Source organism: Notolepis coatsorum, assembly GCF_963971535.1.
Source record: "Notolepis coatsorum genome assembly, chromosome: 17".
Classification (NCBI taxonomy): domain Eukaryota; kingdom Metazoa; phylum Chordata; class Actinopteri; order Aulopiformes; family Paralepididae; genus Notolepis; species Notolepis coatsorum.
In genome coordinates, this window is record NC_140181.1 from 13,283,906 (window position 1) to 13,306,562 (window position 22,657).

Genomic DNA, 22,657 nt, shown 5'->3' on the forward strand with positions numbered 1-22,657 from the left:
CAAAATGGTTCCATTGCATTGGTTGAAAGCTCTGGTTGAGAGAATAGTATCCCGCTGCAGGCCGCAAAAATGGTTCCATTGCATTGGTTGAAAGCTCTGGTTGAGAAAATAGTATCCCTCTGCAGGCCGCCAGACGATACTGGGAGAGGGATCAGTGATACCATAAACATATTTCTTGATGTTTCCTTTTTTTAAGTAAGTAAAGAGGCCTACAAATACAAACATACACATACAAATATACAGTAGTTTAATAAAAAAAAAAAAAAAAAAAAAAAAGTTTACAAATACTTATATACAAATATACAAATATCGGTATCGGTATCGGTATCGGCCGATAGTGTTAGTTGAACAATCGGTATCGGTATCGGCGGCCAATTTTCATATCGGTGCATCCCTAGTAGTAGTAGTAGTAGTAGTAGTAGTAGTAGTAGTAGTAGTAGTAGTAGTAGTAGTAGTGGCAGCAGTAGTAGTAGTAGTAGTAGTAGTAGTAGTGGCAGCAGTAGTAGTAGTAGTAGCAGTAGTAGTAGCAGCAGTAGCAGTAGTAGTAGCAGTAGTAGTAGTAGTATCATCTCCAATAACCAGCATCACCTTTTCCAGCCAGAACCTCGCCCTCTCACCTGTAATCACTAACCTGGGCATAAAGATGGACCCCCACCTGACCTTTGACCCCCACATTAAGCTCTACACAGAGCCTGGTTGAGTGCAGGGTATCTCTGGGTCGAAGACTGCGGTGTGATTTTACCTGCTCTGCTGTTCCCCTGCTTTTCCACAGAATTATTCCATATTATTATTCTGTATTATTATTCTGTATTATTATTCTGTATTATTATTCTAGCCACCGTCTAGTTATTGAAGTAACTGAACGTATTGAAAATGGAGCAGATTATGCATCGAGGGACCTCTGTTAAATGACTAATAACTGTAAGACTATTGTTCTGTTGTTTTTAAATGGCACAGTGTTGTTGGCAGTGGTGTGTGTGTGTGTGTGTGTGTGTGTGTGTGTGTGTGTGTGTGTGTGTGTGTGTGTGTGTGTGTGTGTGTGTGTGTGTGTGTGTGTGTGTGTGTGTGTGTGTGTGTGTGTGTGTGCGTGCGTGCGTGCGTGCGTGCGTGTGTGTGTGTGTGTGTGTGTGTGTGTGTGTGTGTGTGTGTGTGTGTGTGTGTGTGTGTGTGCGTGCGTGTGTGTGAGTATTAGATTAATGGTTTGTTTTATTGGAGGGGGGGTCATTAAGGGCTGGGGGTCGTGGGGTTGTTATTGGGGAGGCATTCCTCAGATTCTACCCCAACCGCACACACACACACACACACACACACACACACACACACACACACACACACACACACACACACACACACACACACATACGCACAGACACACACAGACACACAGACACACACACATTCACATGGGTCTATACACTCACTCACACTCACACATACGTACTGCACAGGGAAAAACATTCCTAGATGGCTGGCGTCCACCACTGTGGCTACTGACTGCTCTCTGCTCCTTATTTAGTCAGCTCAGACTATTTAGTCAGCGCATCTCTCTCTCTCTCTCTCTCTCTCTCTCTCTCTCTCTCTCTCTCTCTCTCTCTCTCTCTCTCTCTCTCTCTCTCTCTCTCTCTCTCTACAGTCACTGTCCTGAGCTTTACTAAGGTGCTGAACTTTACTAAGGTGCTGAGCTTTACTAAGGTGCTGAACTTTACTAAGGTGCTAGATGTAGCAGTAAATTCTACATAGAAAGAGAGAAATAAAAACATACACAAACATAAATCTATATCTATTGGCTAAAAAGCTCATCTTGAGACTCTGGAAGTCTGATGCAGCACCCTCATTTGAAATGTGGATGAGAGAGCTGTGTGAGACCCTCTACTTAGAGAGGCTTAGATTTAAAAATACAGGATGGAGAAAGGTGTTCGATAAGACATAAAATAAGATAAGATAAGATGTACTTTATTAATCCCCTTGGGGAAATTCCAATGACACACACATACAGCACACATGGGGACCGGTGTTGGACTACTTAAAGGGTCTGAGGGAGGATGAAGATGATATATAAGTTCAAAGTGTTACTCTTATTACAGTAATGTCTGAAGGTATATTCTCTGTTTTGTCTTGGCTTTTTGCCTTTTTCTAATGCTTTGGTCTTTTGGTCTCTTTTCTTATTTTCCCAGCAAGAATCGAGCTTATTTAACTATCCTGTTTATTTGTATGTATAAATCCGCCAAATGAAAGAATGTTTATTTTTTATTTTTTATTTTAAATCTTTTTTGTTATATGCCGTTGTACAATAAAAATAAGATTGTTTGTGTGCATCATTATGGAATGTAACTAAAGTAATGTGCAATAAAAAATAAAACATAAATCTATACAATTTGAATGTTATTGCTTCCAAAGCTTTGGTTGATATCTTGATCTACACACAGTACACTGTGATACCTACACATGGCAGCAGGTGTCTCTGATGTAAAGCTGTAAAGCACACTGTCTGCCAAGAGTTTGTTATAGAAAAGCTTACTTTGTGTATTAACTGTAGCTATAGAAACAGAGAGGGGGGGGGTCTAGACTCACTCACTGTATGACTGACCTGCAGACTGACCTCTTCAGAGATAACACTCTATACACACAGCATGACACACACACACACACACACACACACACACACACACACACACACAGATCCACATGCTTTATACACGTGTACACAGAGATAATGAAAACTAACAGCCACTTACATAAACACCAGCCACACAAGCCAGCACAAGCCCAGCCACACACACACAAACACAAACAACACATCACTGCCCTTATAAGGAGCCACCGCTCCTCCCCCGCTGGTGATGTCATGCTGATGTCATGCACGGCCGGCCGCTGTTTGTTTATATAATGTTTACTCCAGGCCGGCCTTTAGACCTGGGACCTCCACACCTCTCAATCCATCTAGCTCAAGCCCCGCCCTCTGCTCGTCACCCTCCAATCAGAACCGTTGCTGTTGCCTCCTCCAAGCAACAGTTGTGATTGTATTATCAAGAAAAGAGGGGGGCGGAGCTTGAGTTATAGGTCAAGTAGGCTACTATGACACACGTTGAATCGGGAATATTTGCTTAGTTATTCATGTGTTTTAAAAGTGTGTGAAACGGACACAAACATGCCATATATTGCAAATATCGTCATATATTAAGACCTGAGAATATATGGATATACTACTACCTATCATTACCATAGTCTGCATGATCAGAGAGAGAGGGGGGGGGGGGGGGGTGAGAGGTAGGGAGAGATTGAGAGAAAGAGAGAGAGAGAGAGAGAGAGAGAGAGAGAGAGAGAGAGAGAGAGAGAGAGAGAGAGAGAGAGAGAGAGGGGGGGGGGCATGATCTCATATCCTTTTCAATTACTATGACAAACACAGGAAGGACAAACATGATGGAAAACTATGAATATCTGTGTGTTTAACTTGTTCACGCACTATAAGGTCTGTGACGAAGAGAGGACATTTAATTAAGAGAAAATATCTGATGTATGTTGCATTTAATGAGGCTCTTGCTCACAACGCGATGTCTATATATTCATGGATTATTTTCCATCGCCTGTATAAACAAGGAGAGAGAGAGAGAGAGAGAGAGAGAGGGGAGGGAGGGAGAGAGAGGGGGGGGGAGTTGTGGCTCCAGAGATAGGGAGGGACAGGGAGAAAGGGGGCATGGGGCGGGGGGAAGAGAGAGAAAGAAGAGAGGAGAGAGAAAGAGAGAGGGAGGGAGGGAGGAGGAAGAGAGAGTGGGAGAAATAGAGAGAGGGAGGGAGGAAGAGAGAAATAGAAGAGAGAGGGAGAGGGAGGAAGAGAGAAAGAGGTGGGAGAAAGAGAAGAGAGATAAAGAGGAGAGAGAGAGAGAAAGAGAAGAGGGGGGGGGGGAGAAAGGGAAGAGAGAGAGAGGGTTGTGGCTCCAATTATTTCTGAACCCTGGGGCCAATCAAAGTTAGAATGTGGGCGTGTCTTCATCCACCCTCATCTCAGGAGCATACAGGTAGAACACAGCCCCTAGAAGAGTGTGTGTGTGTGTGTGTGTGTGTGTGTGTGTGTGTGTGTGTGCGCGTGAGATATATAGACTAGAGAGAGAGAAAGAGCAAGAATGAATGTGTAAAAAAAAAAAAAAAAAACTGTTAGCAAAGAAATAGCTGATGAAGCTATACTACTATTAGAAGCCCGACCTTGGGTTACTACTACAATCTCCAGACCAGACACTACAGCAGTTATTATCTCCTCCAGGCAAACAAACACGAAACATTATTTTGTTCTTCAGGGCCAGTCAAAAAAAGGGCCGGAAAAATAAGACCCGTTTGTCCCCCCCAGTTTTATTGCTCTGATGATCCATGTTGTAATAATAATAATAATAATCAAACACTATTTTCCAAGTGACTGGCGAGTACAGTCATGGATTCACACACTGTCGACCGAAAACTTGAGTGAAACGGGATAGTAGTGACTCAGCCATGTTTGCGCCACACACACACACACACGCCGCCTCCTATACTTTGTGCGAAATCGCTATCTGCAGGCTATACTCTCTCTCTCTCTCTCTCTCTATCCCCGTGTTTAATCTGTTTCTCTCCGCTTTTCTCCCCCACAGAGACCGAGAGAAAGTGCAGCAGCAGCAGGAGAAAGAGAGAGAGGGAGAGAGGGAGCGGCCCTAAAGAGAGAGACCCACACAGACTCCACCCCTCCCCGGCGCAGCAGCGAACGGCAGGCCGCCGCCAGAGCGCATAAGAGATGAGCGCCCAGCACCCCCGCCCACTCCGCCAGCAGAGCCCCGCTCCCCAAGCTCTCTGCCCGCCGCCGCCGCCGGACAACAAGGACGCAGACATGCCCGCCACGGAGAAGGACCTGGCCGACGACGCGCCGTGGAAGAAGATCCAACAGAACACGTTCACCCGCTGGTGCAACGAGCACCTGAAGTGCGTGAACAAGCGCATCGCCAACCTGCAGACGGACCTGGGCGACGGCCTGCGGCTCATCGGGCTGCTGGAGACGCTGAGCCAGAAGAAGATGTTCCGCAAGTACAACCAGCGGCCCACCTTCCGCCAGATGCAGCTGGAGAACGTGTCGGTGGCGCTGGAGTTCCTGGACCGGGAGAACATCAAGCTGGTGTCCATAGGTGGGTGGTGGCACTTTTTATTTTATTTTATTTTATTTTTAACTTTTATTTAACTTTTATTTTTTTTTAATGTTCCTCCTCCTATAGAGGAGTTTCACACGGTGCGTCTCGCTTCAAGGGGTTAACACACCTTTACGCACTACTACACCCCCCCCCCTCCTCATCCTCCTCACCTCACCTTCATCACCTCACCTTCATCACAGGTGTGTGTGTGTGTGTGACACTCCTCTCTCCATCTATGATTAATTGAAAATGGGGGACCCTGGTGATGTAAACAAGACGAAAGTCTTTCTCTGGTCTGCATCCCCCGCCTTATTAACAATTGTGTGTATTGAGCCGTACTGTATATTATTGTACCCATTCTGCCCATCCATCTGGTTAATACAATTTTCAATCAAATCAATCAATCTGTTTGCACGACTCGCAGCATGATGAGCGATTAAATATAAATGGAGCAGAAACAGGCTGACGTTGTGTCACACAGAGTTTGTAATAATGAACGGGTTAAACGTGGATGTCTTCGGGGTTGGGGGGGGGGGGGGTGCATCATGTTGTCAAATGTCCTGATGAATTGAAAATGGGGGACCCTGATCATGTAAACAAGACGAAAGTCTTTCTCTGGTCTGCCTGCACCGTAACAATTGTGTTTATTGAGCCGTACTGTATTGTTGTACCCATTCTGCAAATCTGTTCAATAAAGTTTTCAATCATTTATTCATTCAGAGCAGCAGCGGGGCTGTAGTCTTCTTGACGGAGAAGAAGTAGCGGAATGATGCAGTTATGCAAAGTTCTCCTGTTGTTAATAATATAAGATAGAAGTCTTTCCCAACGCTTGTAGGAAACAGTCCAGCCCCTCCTCTCCTCTATAATAATAATATGAATGAACCGCAATTCTGTGCAAAAGGCGACGCGATCGAGAGAGAGAAAGTATTTTTGCGAGAGAACAACATCTCTGCTCGCTTTGTTCCTGCGGGGCGCGGCGTCGCTGTTCTCGGGACTCTGTTCCCCCGGTTGAGGAGGGTTGAGCCCCGGGCTTCTGTTCGCTGCTGCTCCCCGCGGGGCCGCTGGACCAGAACTCCACGGTCCTGGTTGTATCTGAGGCCTAGTGGGCGAGGTGGGGACTGTTGGGGAGGCAGGGAGGGAGGCAGGGAGGGAGGGAGGCACACCGCAGCCCTATTGTCTCTGCTGCAGTTGGCTGGATCTAGGAGCTTTTTTTAGTAACTTGGGCCCATGTTCTGTGACATAACGTTTGTGTGATTTCGAAATGGGGTTTTTGCCTTTTTGTCGCGACACTATTATTTTAATAGTTTCTTTATTCATCTGCAGTGAGGTGTGTAGTATTATAGCAGCAGGCGAATCAATGTAGTCACAACTTGTACTGTACTGTATGGCTAACTATGGACTGTCGATCACCAGTAACACATTCAATACACAATAACTAACTCGTACATAGTCATGCCACTGTAGCTGACCTTATAGACCTATTCTCTGGTTAGTGTACTCCCGAGGGGGGAGAGGGGGGGGGGGGGGACCACAGTAGAGAATGAGCCACCGGCTGGGTATCTGTGAATCAGAGATGATTGGTCCTCCTGCTCCCAGGGGGCATGCGTCCCTCACGTCTCTCTCTCCATACCCTCTCGCATGCATGTGTGTTTTGATTGATTGATTGAAAACTTTATTAACAGATTGCAGAATGGGTACAGTACAGCTCAATACACACAATTGTTAAGGGGATGCAGACCAGAGAAAGACTTTCGTCTTGTTTACATCAGGGTCCCCCATTTTCAATTCATCTTGACATTTCTGACATACGTGACATACAGGTATACAGTACTGTTACATTTGTGACATACAAGATATGCAAATAATACAGTACTGTTAAACAGATCCTAACAGTAAATATATACGTATACGAGGAAACTGTACATTAGGAGGGGGTGGGTGGGGGGGGGTTGGACATTTACGGTGGCCAGTTTCGAATTGCAGCCTCCCGTAGGTGCTCTTTGGGAGCGGTTTTGAAGGTGGGTATGGGATTCATTCTTTTACGGCTGTGGGGTAGGGCGTTCCCACGTGTTTAGTCCCTTGTTTGAACATGATTTGTGGAGCTCCCTCTGGTGTTGTGGTCGTGGTATTCACTGACCTTTGGGAAGTACCTCGACATGTACATGGGTACCTTAGTGGTGTATCTTGTGTCTTAAGGCCTTAGCAAGTCGTTTTCCCTCCTGTTTCAACACAAAGTCCTTGATGAGGGAGAGACTAGAGGAGACAGGGAGAGAGGAGAGGAGGCAAGGAGAGAGGAGAGGAGGCAGGGAGAGAGGAGAGGACACAGGGAGAGAGGAGAGGAGGCAGGGAGAGAGGAGAGGAGGCAGGGAGAGAGGAGAGGACACAGGGAGAGAGGAGAGGAGGCAGGGAGAGAGGAGAGGAGGCAAGGAGAGAGGAGAGGAGGCAGGGAGAGAGGAGAGGACACAGGGAGAGAGGAGAGGAGGCAGGGAGAGAGGAGAGGAGGCAGGGAGAGAGGAGAGGAGGCAGGGAGAGAGGAGAGGAGGCAGGGAGAGAGGAGAGGAGGCAGGGAGAGGAGAGGAGGCAGGGAGAGAGGAGAGGAGGCAGGGAGAGAGGAGAGGAAGCAGGGAGAGAGGAGAGGAGACAGGGAGAGAGGAGAGGAGAGGAGGCAGGGAGAGAGGAGAGGAGGCAGGGAGAGGAGAGGAGGCAGGGAGAGAGGAGAGGAGGCAGGGAGAGGAGAGGAGGCAGGGAGAGAGGAGAGGAGGCAGGGAGAGAGGAGAGGAGGCAGGGAGAGAGGAGAGGAGGCAGGGAGAGAGGAGAGGAGGCAGGGAGAGAGGAGAGGAGAGAGGAGAGGAGGCAGGGAGAGAGGAGAGGAGGCAGGGAGAGGGAGAGAGGAGAGGAGGCAGGGAGAGAGGAGAGGAGGCAGGGAGAGAGGAGAGGAGAACAGGTCTTAACACTGCCTTAACATTCTAAATATGTCTTAACGTTCTAAATCTCTAATGAACCCGCGCACGTCGAGACACGCGCCCCGGGGGGGTGCCCCTCGTAGACGACGAGGAACTAACGGGAGGCGTGGGGGAGGTTTCTACACGTGTTCTATGAGAGTCTTGCCGTCAGTCACTTTGTCTTTTGTCCGTCTGCCTGCCCGTGCTATGCTGCCAGCCAGGCTATCAGACGATGACCCATCGCAGGCCTGTCTGTCCGCCCCTCCCTCCCGCTCTCTCTCCCTCTCTCTCTCTCTCTCTCTCTCTCTCTCTCTCTCTCTCTCTCTCTCTCTCTCTCTCTCTCTCTCTCTCCAGCTGACTCATGCTCTTAGTCGCTCCCTCCTTGAGTCATTTTTTGATCCGGAGATGAGAGGAGTCTCTCCCTCCATCACTTCCTCCTTTTGCTGCGGAAAATGGACACACCCAGTCGGCAAGCCTCACCACACATTACCACACTACCACACTACCAGCAGAGCCCCCGGCATGATGCGTGGTGGTCTCTCTCTCTCTCTCTCTCTCTCTCTCTCTCTCTCTCTCTCTCTCTCTCTCTCTCACAACCCTCTCTACAAACCTCTTCTTCAGAACTCTGGTCTCTCTCTGAACACAGACTCCTCCTTGTATCTCATGACCTTCAGGCACCAGGAAGTACAGACACTAGTGTTGTCGCGATACCAGGAAGTACAGACACTAGTGTTGTCACGATACCAGGAAGTACAGACACTAGTGTTGTCACGATACCAGGAAGTACAGACACTAGTGTTGTCGCGATACCAGGAAGTGCAGACACTAGTGTTGTCGCGATACCAGGAAGTGCAGACACTAGTGTTGTCACAATACCAGGAAGTGCAGACACTAGTGTTGTCGCGATACCAGGAAGTGCAGACACTAGTGTTGTCACGATACCAGGAAGTACAGACACTAGTGTTGTCACGATACCAGGAAGTACAGACACTAGTGTTGTCACGATACCAGGAAGTACAGACACTAGTGTTGTCACGATACCAGGAAGTGCAGACACTAGTGTTGTCGCGATACCAGGAAGTGCAGACACTAGTGTTGTCACGATACCAGGAAGTACAGACACTAGTGTTGTCACGATACCAGGAAGTACAGACACTAGTGTTGTCATGATACCAGGAAAAAATATCAGGAAAGGTTATGGCAGATATAATGGCAGATATAATATTAGATGACGGAACATTGAAAATAGTTTAGACGGTGCCGACACTCTTTGACACGCCCACTACGTAAAGCCCCCTCCCTCTCACACTGCTCCAGTCACGCCCACTACGTAAAGCCCCCTGCCCCTCACACTGCTCCGGTCACGCCCACTATGTAAAGCCCCCTCCCCCTCACACTGCTCCGGCCACGCCCACACACTGCTCCGGCCAGACCCACTACGTGAAGCCAATAAATGTGAAGTTATCTTTGAACCTCTGTTGTCGAGCCTTGTTAATATAACACCCCCCCCCCCCTTTCCTCACTAATGGAACTGGTGTCGTGGAGTCACTCCGCCGTGAGCGTTTCCAGGGTTAGCGGCTAACGCTAGCCTGTTGCTCGCGTCCATTCAATTCAATTGCACGTCATTGAAGGTCCGCGCTGGTCTGTGTCTATAATGAAATGAGAGGAAAGCTCTGCCCTAAAGCAAGTCTCATCTCAGCCGCGACGTGACAACATATACTCGATCACGATATAGTAATTTACTACATCATGTAGAACAAGCCGCGATATATGGAGTATACTCGATATAGATTCAAGAGGTTTATTTGTCACATACATACCAGGGCATACAGTGAAATGCAGGTGGTCATGCCCGCATTGATACAATAATAGAATAGACATAAAAAAACAGGTAATAAGAAGACATAAGATGTGCATGATAAATAGACATGCTAAATTCCATGTGCTAAAGGCACTGCGGTTCCTATGTACACTACTATACAATATACAATTTATTTTATTTTTTTGAATGATCTTTTTCCCCCTTTTTCTGTTTTTCTCCCCTCCCAATGTTAGTCGTTATGCCAATTCCCAATCCCCTTCCTGGTCGTTGCGCACTCTACCCGCTACCGTCGGTCTGGGAGGGCGGAGACTATCGCATGCTTCCTCTGACACATGTGTAGCCAGCCCACCGCTTCTTTTCACCTGGCAGCGTGGACTCTCCCTGGGAGAGTGTAACATGTGGATCCCTCCAGATCCTTCCCTCGCTGTGCAGGCGCCCCGACCGAACTGTAGGTTGTACTCCTGAATTATTTGATCCTTTAGGCCGGGCTTTTTTAAATCTCCCCTGAGAAGTACACAACTTCAACCCGTCACTAAGGCTATTCCATAATTTAACTCCCAAAATGTAAACACATCTAGCTTTTACATTAGTTCTTACCTTTTTTTTTTTTTTTTTTTTTTTATCCACTTTTTCTCCCATTTTTCTATATTTTCTCCCATCCCAATTTCGTATCATCCAATTCAACCCTCCCCTGTCACAAACGCTGTTTCTTGCCTCCCACAAGCCGGCTGCAATGTGGACTAAGTCATACATAGCACAAGTCCCCTTCGGTACTTGAGGTAACAGCAGTCGCATCTTTTCACCTGCGCAGCTCGATCTCTCAGTGGCGAGGAGTAACGCGTGGGAGGCTCACGCTGCCCCCGACATTTCCTGATTCTACTGCGCAGGCGCACCAACCGACCTGTAGGAGTCGCTGTCCATAACGCCCGATCCCCACCCATCAGTTTCCCACCCCCTAATACGGCCAATGTGTATTGGTACGAACGACCAGCTAAACTGAAAGCAATGTGGAGCGCTGGGCTCGAACAGGCCAGCCCAGCGTCTCTGCATTCGTGGCGAGCGCCTTGCCCACTACACCACGTAGCCGCCCTCTAGTTCTTACCTTTTTACATGTTTTAAGAATACACAACTAGGGCTGGGCGATATGGCCAAATACGTTATCACGATAAAATAATTTTCATATCACTCAATATCGATAATTATCGTCTATATACATGAAATAATTATCGTCGTGTGTCGAGCCAACCCTTTGAGAAGCTTTGTGGTCCCGGCTTGAATTCTCCATGAATGTGTCCATATAAATCCATTTTGTTAGATCCAACTGTACTGTCTGAATGAATGTTTCTTGTGATTATGGGTGATTTCCGACCGCCAAAACAACTGAATGTCTCGTCTCGAGTTGATGTCGTCATCAGTCCGCACCTTCTTCTAACGCAGTAACCGCCCCGGGCCCAGTGCATAGATTATTATATTCCACCAGGGGGCAACCTACCGCCACTGGATCATATGCATTATAAGAATGGAACTCTTATCTTTTACGATAAAAAAACCTATTGCATTTGTAATGTCTTTGTGCCTCTTCGATTTTGTCGTAAAAGAGTGTAAAAGCAGACACTAGCGTTTGTTGCTGCGAGGTACTTGCATAGGTAGTTGCATCAGTTCCAGGCGCAGCACGAACTTCAATGGTTCTTGTTCGTGGCTGTCGGCTAACGCCACCACTCCTTTGCATTCAGTGTACTCTAATGAGTGATAAACTTTTAGGTAATAGAACATGTTTGTTGTGTTCCCCGTTTTTGTTAGCACCGGTCGTCGACACAGTTTGCAGCGAACGCTGCTCTGATTTTTGTCCGACTTTAAAAAGCCAAAATGTGTCCATACTGCCGACGTCGAAAGGGTAGGCGTAGGGTTGTCATCTCCTTCGCTGTCGCCATCTCCTTCACTGGAATTTTCATGCATTTTCCTAACTAAAGTTGCTAAACTAATCTCCTCGGAAATCGAAACCAAAACAGTAGCACATCTGGAGCTGTGGTGCGTAAGCGCGTCATCACGTAACGTAGCTCTATTCCTGATTGGTTGTTAGTGCGTGTGCTGATATCCAAGCTTGGAAAATCGATATATATCGAAACTTTGCGACCACGTTTCATGTTTATTTAGAGGAAATAATTTATCGCGATAATTATCGTTATTGTTTTATCGCCCAGCCCTATACACAACCCTCTTAAATGATACTTTCCTTCTCTTGGTTGAAAGAGACATTGAATACATACAAACTGGTAGGCTTTTACTCTTTGCACGAAAAATGATTTACAAGGTTTTTATGTGCACCATATCTACACATTTTTATGTGCAGGACTTTATGAATAAGAGAGTGCTCTCCACAGCCCCGGAATAGAAGGAAGGACTGGAGTATCTTCCCCGATACTCTGAGCTTCCTTAATTGTCTCAGGTGATAGAGGCGCTGTTTCGCCTTATTTACCAGAGTGGCTATGTGAGTTGACCATGTCAGGTCCTCTGTGATGTGGACTCCCAGGTACTTAAGTTAAAACTGCTCACCCAGTCTACGATAGCCCCGTTTATCCACAGTGGCGTGGCGTGTGTGTCCCCTGCTGTACTCACCTAAATTCCACTCCATCAGCTCCTTGGTTTTACCAATGTTCAGGAGTAGGCTATTACCCCGGCACCAGTGTGCCAGTTCATCAACCTCCTCCCGATGGGCCTTCTCGTCATTGTTAGAGATCAGCCCCACCACCACCATATTATATATCGCCCAGGCCTAGTCTAGTGTTGGTCTACAGGTCATAACAACCTGTTGTCTATAGTGTTGGTCTCATGAGATTGTTATTCCTTGTCTTTGGGGTGGGGCTGCTGCCCACTTGTTTTGTTTGGATCCCTCGCCGTGCCTTTTTAAGGAGAAAAACATGTCTATAAACAAGTGCTTAAAGCCTAAAAGGAAGGTGTGTGTGTGTGTGTGTGTGTGTGTGTGTGTGCACGTGTATGTACTGGTGTCCGAAAGCTGATTGATTCTGTGTTTGTGAGCTCTGCCAGATGCTGTGTTCCATCTTGTTGATTTATCTCTTCCATAAAGCCGAGCCTTTGTCAGGACAGCTCTTGCTCAGTCAGCCAGAGGAATGTGGGTGTGTGCCATGCATGCTTGTGTGTGTGTGTGTCTGTGTGTGTGTGTGTGTGTGCACGTCTCCAAGGGGACAGGAGAGTATCGGGGGTGTTGGTGTGTTTTCCCCTCCACTGCTCATCACCCCTGTGTTCCAACAAGTTCAATCCTTTCACTTGGCCTGTTCCGCCATCGGAGTGTGTTTTAATCATGGAGCTCTGACAGCAGTTGATCAGATGGGGGCAACAACAGTGGTTCAGGAGGTAGAGCAGTCGTCTGGTAATCCAGTGGGTTCCTGGTTCGATTCCCGCTCCTCCCAGGTAGCACGTCGAAGTGTCCTTGAGCAAGACACTTAACCCCCTAATTGCTCCCGATGAGCAGGTCGGCACCTTGCATGGTCGCCTCCGCCATCGGTGTGTGAATGTGTGAGTGAATGGGTGAAATGTGAGGAACAAAATTGTAAAGCGCTTTGGATAAAAGCTGTTATATAAATGCACCATTTACCATTTAGAGGCTGGTCTGAGGTCAGTTAAGGGGGGCGTCGCCCCAGAGCCAGTAACCAACCGGCCGAGTCTCGTCTAACATAACTTTAAATGCTTGTGCAGGGTATCAAATTCATAATTCTCAAAAGGCCTTAAAAATGTATAATAAATATATATATTGGTGAAATTCGTATTGATTTGATTTGATTAGACATTTAAAAAAAAAATACAAGATTCCAGAAAAACGTCAAGGATGCTACACAAAAAAGTCAAGACTTATTTCCATTGTGGTCCTTGGTCTCAGACAGACAAGTGATACAAAACATGACCATAAATAACAATTTGACAAACTACATAGACATGAACATTTTAAATGCAGTACAAACGTAGCCACGGGCAACAATGTATCAGACAAAATTTTCATGCATTTTAAAAATCTAGTTTTTGACATTGTCGAGGAGCCATGATTTAACTTTTTTCTTAAAATTGCTGATGCATTTTAGCTGTGAAGGTAGCAAATTCCAATTTGTGGCTCCCCAGAATTTAAAAGAACATTTAAATCTGGCTCTAAGTGGTATTTATTAAAAAGGTCTTAAATGTTGAATTGAACTTGTTGAACCCTGCAGAACTCTGTCTTCACGCCACGGTGCTTCACCTGTACTGTACGTGATGAAGCCCGTCCTGCTCAGTAACGGTGACACGGCACTAGTCTCTCCACACGGCCTGGTGTTGAAACGGGTCTGACCGGTCTGCTCCTCTCCTCCCTGTCTGCTCCTCCCTGTCTGCTCCTCTCCTCCTCCCTGTCTCCTCCTCCCTGTCTGCTCCACTCCTCTCCTCCCTTTCCTCTCCTCCCTGTCTCCTCCTCCCTGTCTGCTCCTCTCCTCCTCCCTGTCTCCTCCTCTCCTCTCCTCCCTGTCTCCTCCTCCCTGTCTCCTCCTCCCTGTCTCCTCCTCCCTGTCTCCTCCTCCCTGTCCTCTCCTCCCTGTCTGCTCCTCTCCTCTCCTCCTCCCTGTCTGCTCCTCTCCTCTCCTCCTCCCTGTCTGCTCCTCTCCTCCTCCCTGTCTGCTCCTCTCCTCTCCTCCTCCCTGTCTGCTCCTCTCCTCCTCCCTGTCTGCTCCTCTCCTCTCCTCCTCCCTGTCTGCTCCTCTCCTCTCCTCCTCCCTGTCTGCTCCTCTCCTCTCCTCCTCCCTGTCTGCTCCTCTCCTCTCCTCCTCCCTGTCTGCTCCTCTCCTCTCCTCCTCCCTGTCTGCTCCTCTCCTCCCTGTCTCCTCCTCCCTGTCTGCTCCTCTCCTCTCCTCCTCCCTGTCTGCTCCTCTCCTCTCCTCCTCCCTGTCTGCTCTTCTCCTCTCCTCCTCCCTGTCTCCTCCTCCCTGTCCTCTCTGCTCCTCTCCTCCCTGTCTGCTCCTCTCCTCTCCTCTCCTCCTCCCTGTCCTCCTCTCCTCCCTGTCTCCTCCTCCCTGTCTCCTCCTCTCCTCTCCTCTCCTCCCTGTCTGCTCCTCCCTGTCTCCTCCTCTCCTCTCCTCTCCTCCCTGTCTGCTCCTCTCCTCTCCTCTCCTCTCCTCCTCCCTGTCTCCTCCTCTCCTCTCCTCCCTGTCTCCTCCTCTCCTCTCCTCTCCTCTCCTCCCTGTCTGCTCCTCTCCTCTCCTCCCTGTCTCCTCCTCCCTGTCTCCTCCTCTCCTCTCCTCTCCTCTCCTCCCTGTCTCCTCCTCTCCTCCCCTCTCCTCTCCTCTCCTCTCCTCCCTGTCTCCTCCTCTCCTCTCCTCTCCTCCTCTCCTCTCCTCCCTGTCTCCTCCTCTCCTCTCCTCTCCTCCTCTCCTCTCCTCCCTGTCTCCTCCTCTCCTCCTCTCCTCTCCTCCCTGTCTCCTCCTCTCCTCTCCTCTCCTCTCCTCCTCTCCTCCTCCCTGTCTCCTCCTCTCCTCTCCTCCCTGTCTCCTCCTCTCCTCTCCTCCCTGTCTCCTCCTCTCCTCTCCTCTCCTCCTCTCCTCTCCTCTCCTCTCCTCTCCTCTCCTCTCCTCTCCTCCTCCCTGTACCTGTCGAGACTCCGGCCTGTTGAGCAACTAGCTCTGTTTTCCATGTTGCACAACAACACTTGATGCAATGATGATATATGATGATGGAGCTGCAAGTATTCCCACAGATAAAGGAGTGGAGACTGATCTCCCTGTTCAGTCTGTTCTGTTCTGACTGTTCTGACTGTTCTGTTCTGTTCAGACTGTTCTGTTCAGACTGTTCTGACTGTTCTGTTCTGTTCAGACTGTTCTGTTCAGACTGTTCTGTTCAGACTGTTCTGACTGTTCTGTTCTGTTCAGACTGTTCTGACTGTTCTGTTCTGTTCAGACTGTTCTGTTCTGTTCAGACTGTTCTGTTCTGTTCAGACTGTTCTGACTGTTCTGTTCTGTTCAGACTGTTCTGTTCTGTTCAGACTGTTCTGACTGTTCTGTTCTGTTCAGACTGTTCTGTTCAGACTGTTCTGACTGTTCTGTTCAGACTGTTCTGTTCTGTTCAGACTGTTCTGTTCTGTTTACTCTGTTCTGTTCTGTTCTCTGTTCTGTTCTGTTCTCTGTTCTGTTCTGTTTACTCTGTTCTGTTCACACTGTTCTGTTCACTCTGTTCTGTTCTGTTCACACTGTTCTGTTCACTCTGTTCTGTTCTGTTTACTCTGTTCTGTTCTGTTCACACTGTTCTGTTCACTCTGTTCTGTTCTGTTCACTATGTTCTGTTCTGTTCACTCTGTTCTGTTCTGTTTACTCTGTTCTGTTCTGTTCACACTGTTCTGTTCACTCTGTTCTGTTCACTCTGTTCTGTTCTGTTTACTCTGTTCTGTTCTGTTTACTCTGTTCTGTTCTGTTTACTCTGTTCTGTTCTGTTCACTCTGTTCTGTTCTGTTTACTCTGTTCTGTTCTGTTTACTCTGTTCTGTTCTGTTCACTCTGTTCTGTTCTGTTCACTCTGTTCTGTTCTGTTCTGTTCTGTCCTGTTCACACTGTTCTGTTCTGTTCTGTTTACTCTGTTCTGTTCTGTTCACTCTGTTCTGTTCTGTTTACTCTGTTCTGTCCTGTTCACTCTGTTCTGTTCTGTTCTGTTCTGTCCTGTTCACACTGTTCTGTTCACTCTGTTCTGTTCTGTTCACTCTGTTCTGTTCTGTTCACTCTGTTCTGTTTTGTTCACTCTGTTCTGTTCTGTTCTGTTCTGTTCTGTTCACTCTGTTCTGTTCACTCTGTTCTGTTCTGTTCACTCTGTTCTGTTCTGTTCACTCTGTTCTGTTCTGTTCACTCTGCTCTGTTCTGTTCTGTCCTGTTCACACTGTCCTGTTCACTCTGTTCTGTTCTGTTCTGTTCACTCTGTTCACTCTGTTCTGTCCTGTTCACACTGTTCTGTTCACTCTGTTCTGTTCTGTTCACTCTGTTCTGTTCTGTTCACTCTGTTCACTCTGTTCACTCTGTTCTGTTCTGTTCTGTTCACTCTGTTCTGTTCACTCTGTTCTGTTCTGTTCACACTGTTCTGTCCTGTTCACTTTGTTCTGTTCACTCTGTTCTGTTCTGTTCACACTGTTCTGTCCTGTTCACACTGTTCTGTTCACTCTGTCCTGTTCTGTTCACACTGTTCTGTTCTGTCCTGTTCTGTTCACACTGTTCTGTTCTGTTCACACTGTTCTGTTCACTCTGTCCTGCTCAGACTACCCTCCCAAATCACGTTTTGGAAATAATCATATTGTATCCAGATTTGATTTTTAGAAAGTGGGGGGAGGGGGGGGATAATGCGATTGCAAGCAAGTTTCTACTGGGCTTGGGCGAATGGGCGGTATAATTTTTTTCATACCTTTCTGACATCACACCTTTCATCAGCAGGGGGGGGGGGAGGTTCTGTATTTTTGACGGTATTGAAAATCATACCGTGGGGATTTGTATATGTCGTAATACCGCCCAAGCCTAGTTTCTACAGATGTGTCTCAGCGTCTGGGCGCTGTGACGGGATTCCAAAGCGTCTCTTGCATCATCACTCGCAGCACGGTTAGTTACTTAGTTACTGACTCCCAACGTTGTTACCGCGGCAACCCATGGTGATGTCCGGACACGCATCTGATCTGATCACTTGAACTGAGTGACCTCTGACCTCTGTCACCAACTCACTCACCCCTTCAGTCGTCCAGTACTGCATACTCTCTCGGGCGCGACCGTCTGTGTTGTGTTGATGATGGTCCCAGTGTCTCTTTCTCCCTAACGAATGGGTATGAAGTAGGAATGGGCATTTAAAAAAATAATAAAGTAGTGCAGTAGCTGGCTAGCTGGCTGCTGTTGGCTGAAAGATGGAGTTTTCTCATAGCCGTGAGTAATCGATTATTCACGCCCACCCCTAGTAGGAAGCAGGTGACCACCAGTGATACTGTCGTCTACTTTAAAACCCGTTTAAACTTTTAATGTTTTCATTCCAAAACAAGAGACTTGTAAAAAACAATGAGGATGATGACATCATCTTTGTAGTTTTTAGAAATATGAATTCAACAATCTCAAGTGGAGGAACTCTTTCGGGAAATTAAATATATACAGCGTTGGGGGGGGGGGGGGGGGGGGGGTTCATCTGGAGACTCCTGTTCTGTCCTGTCTTTCTGCTCTTCTTTGTCCGTCAGTCTGCCATGAATGCGTGGTATGTTGTTCGCTCCAGCAGGATTCAGAGATTGCAGATGTCAATTAAGTTGTACAAATATCTGTACATATCCCTTACCTACTCTAGTTACGCTGCTGTACTGTCTTTATACCTGTATCACTACATATTAATACTATATTAATCTGTACATATCCCTTACCTACTCTTACTAGTTACTAGGGCTGTCCCCGACTAAGGATTTGGATAGTCAACTATGATTGGCCGAAATTAGCCGATATTCGACTATTAGTCGACTATGAAAGTATAATTTATTATTATTATTATTTTTCTTTTATCATTCCATTTGGGCTGTGGGGGGTGCTTAATGTCTGAAGGAGTCGAAGGAAGGCTTCTTGTTCTCTGCAAAAGCATTTGTCTAGTCTAGTGTGTTCATTAGACGGGTGAAATCCTCTTTCAGTGCCTCTGTGCCTGTTTTCTTAGGCAGTTAGCCTCTGGTATGCGTGCCATTAGCGTTAGCCACGCTTCTAGGCTTTTTTTCTTTTGGAAAGAATGATACAAAAAAACCTATAATTTTATTTTTTTATTTTACAATTTTTTTATTATTTTTATTCGACTAATAGGTTGGCAGTCGACTACGGCTCGTTTCGATCGATTAGTCGACTATAAGACTAATAGGGGGTCACCCCTACTAGTTACTATATATATATATCTGTACATATCCCTTATAGTCAGGGAAATATAAAAAATCAGCCAGGCTGGACCAGGGCTGGGTTAGTGAGGTCAAGTGGATCGGTCAACTCCTTCAGACTGGTCTTTGAAAAGCCTGCCATGTTCATTCTCTGGTCTTTGTTACTGAACAAGGGGAAGGGAGTCGGCTCATACTCTAAGCTTGTCTCGATTGATAATTTTCTCCCAACGGGATATGCCAGAGTGAGTTTGGGTGAATCTTCTCATTGACCTTGATGGTACACACCCTATATATTATTTATATATGCATATTATCAATGTAGTGACATGACATTTTCCAGTTGTAAAAAATATCGGATGTAAAATCTTGTATCTTGCTGACTGGTGAATATTGTTATTTGATATAACGGAACGTAGACCAATCGCAGCCACTCTTATTGTCTGGGACCAAATACGGCCACGCCCCATTCCCAGTAAAAAGTGGGAATCTCTAGAATGTCTTTCGGGCGACGGTGTTTATGGAAGTGCCTCTCAAGGTGACGCTACACAACACTTTCTGTTGTCAGTAGATGGCAGCATTGGTTTAAAATTAAAATGTGAAAATGTTGAAAACTACAACAATACATTTCCCAAGAGCGTTAGCACAGGTCACAGGTCACTGGGACGAGTCTATTATTTGACGCGATCTGAACAGCGGTAAACTATTAATGCGACGTCAGTACAGTGACCGCGAATGGTAAACTAATTATCTTAACAAGTGTATCATTAGCATTATGTTTGTTGTCTAAAACGGGAACATAATGGTACAATTTAAAGGGGAACTCCACTATTTTGGGAAATTAGCTTATTTAACATCTTCCCTGGAGTTAGACAAGAAGATACATACCTTTTTTGTCTCTGTGCGTGCATTTTAGCTTTGGGAATAGACGCTCCGTTAGCATAGCTTAGCTTCATCACTGGAAGTGAGGCAGGACGGTAGCCTTACAGTGCCTTACAGTGTATTGCAAGGTCTGACATTGACCAAATTTGATATGCATGACCTTGGTGGGCTCTAGGTCAACTCCTGAAAAGGGGGTCAATGTCAGACCTTGCAATCAAAAGTTAGGGGGCGCACTGAAATTATGGCAAGGGTTATTAGCCCCCTAACTTTTGATTGCAAAGTCTGACATTGACCCCCTTTGCAGGAGTTGACCTAGAGCCCACCAAGGTCATGCATATCAAGTTTGGTCAATGTCAGACCTTGCAATACACTGTAAGGCACTGTAAGGCTACTGTCCTGCCTCACTTCCAGTGATGAAGCTAAGCTATGCTAACGGAGCGTCTATTCCCAAAGCTAAAATGCACGCACAGAGACAAAAAAGGTATGCATCTTCTTGTCTAACTCCAGGGAAGATGTTAAATAAGCTAATTTCCCAAAATAGTGGAGTTCCCCTTTAAATTGTACCATTTGAATGTTATCCGCATATAAAGGACAAACAAAACATCGCTAATTTGTAAGAACCCCAATGAAAACGGTGCAGGGTAAGTAATATTCGCTATTGTTATGAAAATGTGATAGAATCCTATAAAAATGTGGACGCACTGGGTCACCGTGATGTATGTGGAGTCTATTGTGTCGGTCCATGATCCACACAGGAGAGGGTTAATGGCTTGAGCGTGTCTGACACCTACCACTCACTTGCTGCAAACGCCAACCAACTACAACAGTTACCAGTAAACAATGAGTTGTTACCATGGCATGTACGTGAATAAACTAATAAAGCTACTTTTTAATGCACCCAGTCATATTTATTTTCACACACAAAAGGGTTGGCGATGAGCGGGAAAAGTGGGTGTGGCAGTTTTTTCCCACCAAGGAGTGCTTTGAGTGCAAAGTAAAATGTTTGCAATCAATTCAGAATCATGAAAAAACCCATAGTTTGATGCCTCACAAGGTGCTTAAGGAAAAAAGAAACATTTAAAAATGTTCACAGATAAGGTTCCGGGTACTCTAACTTCCAGCAGCTGTCGCATGTTTTCATTTACATTTAGTCATTTAGCTGAAACGCTTTTATCCAAAGCGACTTACTAGTTCTGTACGACAAGTCATCAGGATACAACTCCATCAGCTGAGTAACAATGTTGATCAAAGTGTTGAGTGCTACAGTGTAGGTTAGTTTATTAGGACAAGTGCATGACAGTAAGGTTAGTTAGGGTTAGATATATATATATATATATATATATATATATATATATATATATATATATATGTTTTTAGATAATGGTTGAAGTGCGTCTTTAGTCGACGGTGAAAGATGGGACGGGTTTCGGCTGTCCTAACTGGGGTGGGTAGTAGTTCATTCCACCATTGTGGGGCAAGGACTGAGAAAAGGCAGGGAGGCCTATGGGAGTTGAATTTAAATCTGTTTGTGTTATTATTAGACACCTTTACAAACACATTGGTGAAGACATTTCTTGGTAAGGAATTTATTCCAAGATTGGCCAAATATCTGATAATATTCCCTGACTATTACCTACTCTTACTAGTTACGCTGCTGGCCAGTATGACTTACTACCATAGTGTCTTTATACCTGTATCTCTGTACATAATAATACTATATCTATATATATCTATTATCTGTACATATCCTTTATCTACTCTTACTTGTTACACTGCTGGCCAGTATGACTTACTAGTACTACCATAGAGTCTTTATACCTGTATTAATACTACAACTCTGTACATACATCTGATTAGCACTATTACTCGGTAGTACTAATTTATACATTTTATACCCATTTTAATCACCTGTACATATATATTACTATTGTACTTCGCTGTTACATTTCCACTCTGGTTGGATGGCAAACTTCTTTACTTGTGTACTTGTGCTGTATGATGACAATACATTTGAATCTAATATAAAAGTTATTTGTTGTTCATTTCATTAGCAACGTAAGCCGGTCTAGTTCCCTCTGGAAGAGTCTTATCGTCCATCGTTTATCTCAGATGCTCTTTGTTCAGTTTCAGGACTTTCATCCAGCAGCTCAGGAACATTCCAGATAGACTCGTGACGGGAGGTCAAGTCTTAAGTCATGATCTATATTGCATCAATAACTCTGTCTGTCTGTCTCTCTCTCTCGACCAGTGAAGCAGAACATAGATTAATCTTCTAAACCGAGAAAACAAAAGGATATTTCTTGTTGCCAAACTGAACCCGACTGACTTTCTCCACTCTGCCAGTTAGAATCACCACAGCTGCTGGGAATGTGCATGAAGGGACGATTTGAATTTAGAAAAATTAGATGGATTACTGTAATATGACACAGACACACACACACACACACAGTTCCTCACTGCTGTTCAAACAGTGTGACCATGAAGACGTCTTGGTGGTTCCTGAGGTTGTTCCTGACTGCAGGTCTGAAGCTTGTCCCTAGATGGGCTCCTGCCAGAAACATCCTACTGCATCACATGTAGATTAGATTAAAATGTATTGTCATCACGCAGCACAAGTACAGTACAAAGAAAAAGAAGTGTGGCATCCAACCAGAGTGCAAATGTAACAGTAAAGTGCAATAGTTATATACAATGTACAGGCAATTAAACTGGGTATAAAATATATAAATTAGTACTACTGTGTAATGGTACTAATCAGATGTATGTGTACAGAGTTGTAGTATTAATATGTACAGTGATACAGGTGTATCAAAAAACAGTCATACTGGCCAGCAGTGTAACTAGTAAGGGATATGTACAGATATTAGGGGTGTAACGGTACGGGTATTCGTCCCGCGACTTCACGGTACATCCAGCCATACGCCGAATACGTCTCATACAACACTGGGTGAAACTATAGGGTTGCACGTCATTTTACAAATGTA

The 22,657-nt window shown here is 45.9% G+C and overlaps 1 protein-coding gene across 2 annotated transcripts in view; it reads left to right on the top strand.

The window, feature by feature from the left end:
- flna (filamin A, alpha (actin binding protein 280)) overlaps positions 1-22,657 on the top strand; it is a 161,371-nt gene that overhangs the window by 26,582 nt on the left and 112,132 nt on the right. For both annotated transcript variants that reach the window (XM_084332810.1, XM_084332809.1), the window contains exon 2: positions 4,620-5,144. In XM_084332810.1, coding sequence (XP_084188936.1) covers positions 4,760-5,144 — 385 coding nt within the window. In that variant the 5' untranslated portion in view covers positions 4,620-4,759. The remainder of the gene's footprint in view (positions 1-4,619; positions 5,145-22,657) is intronic.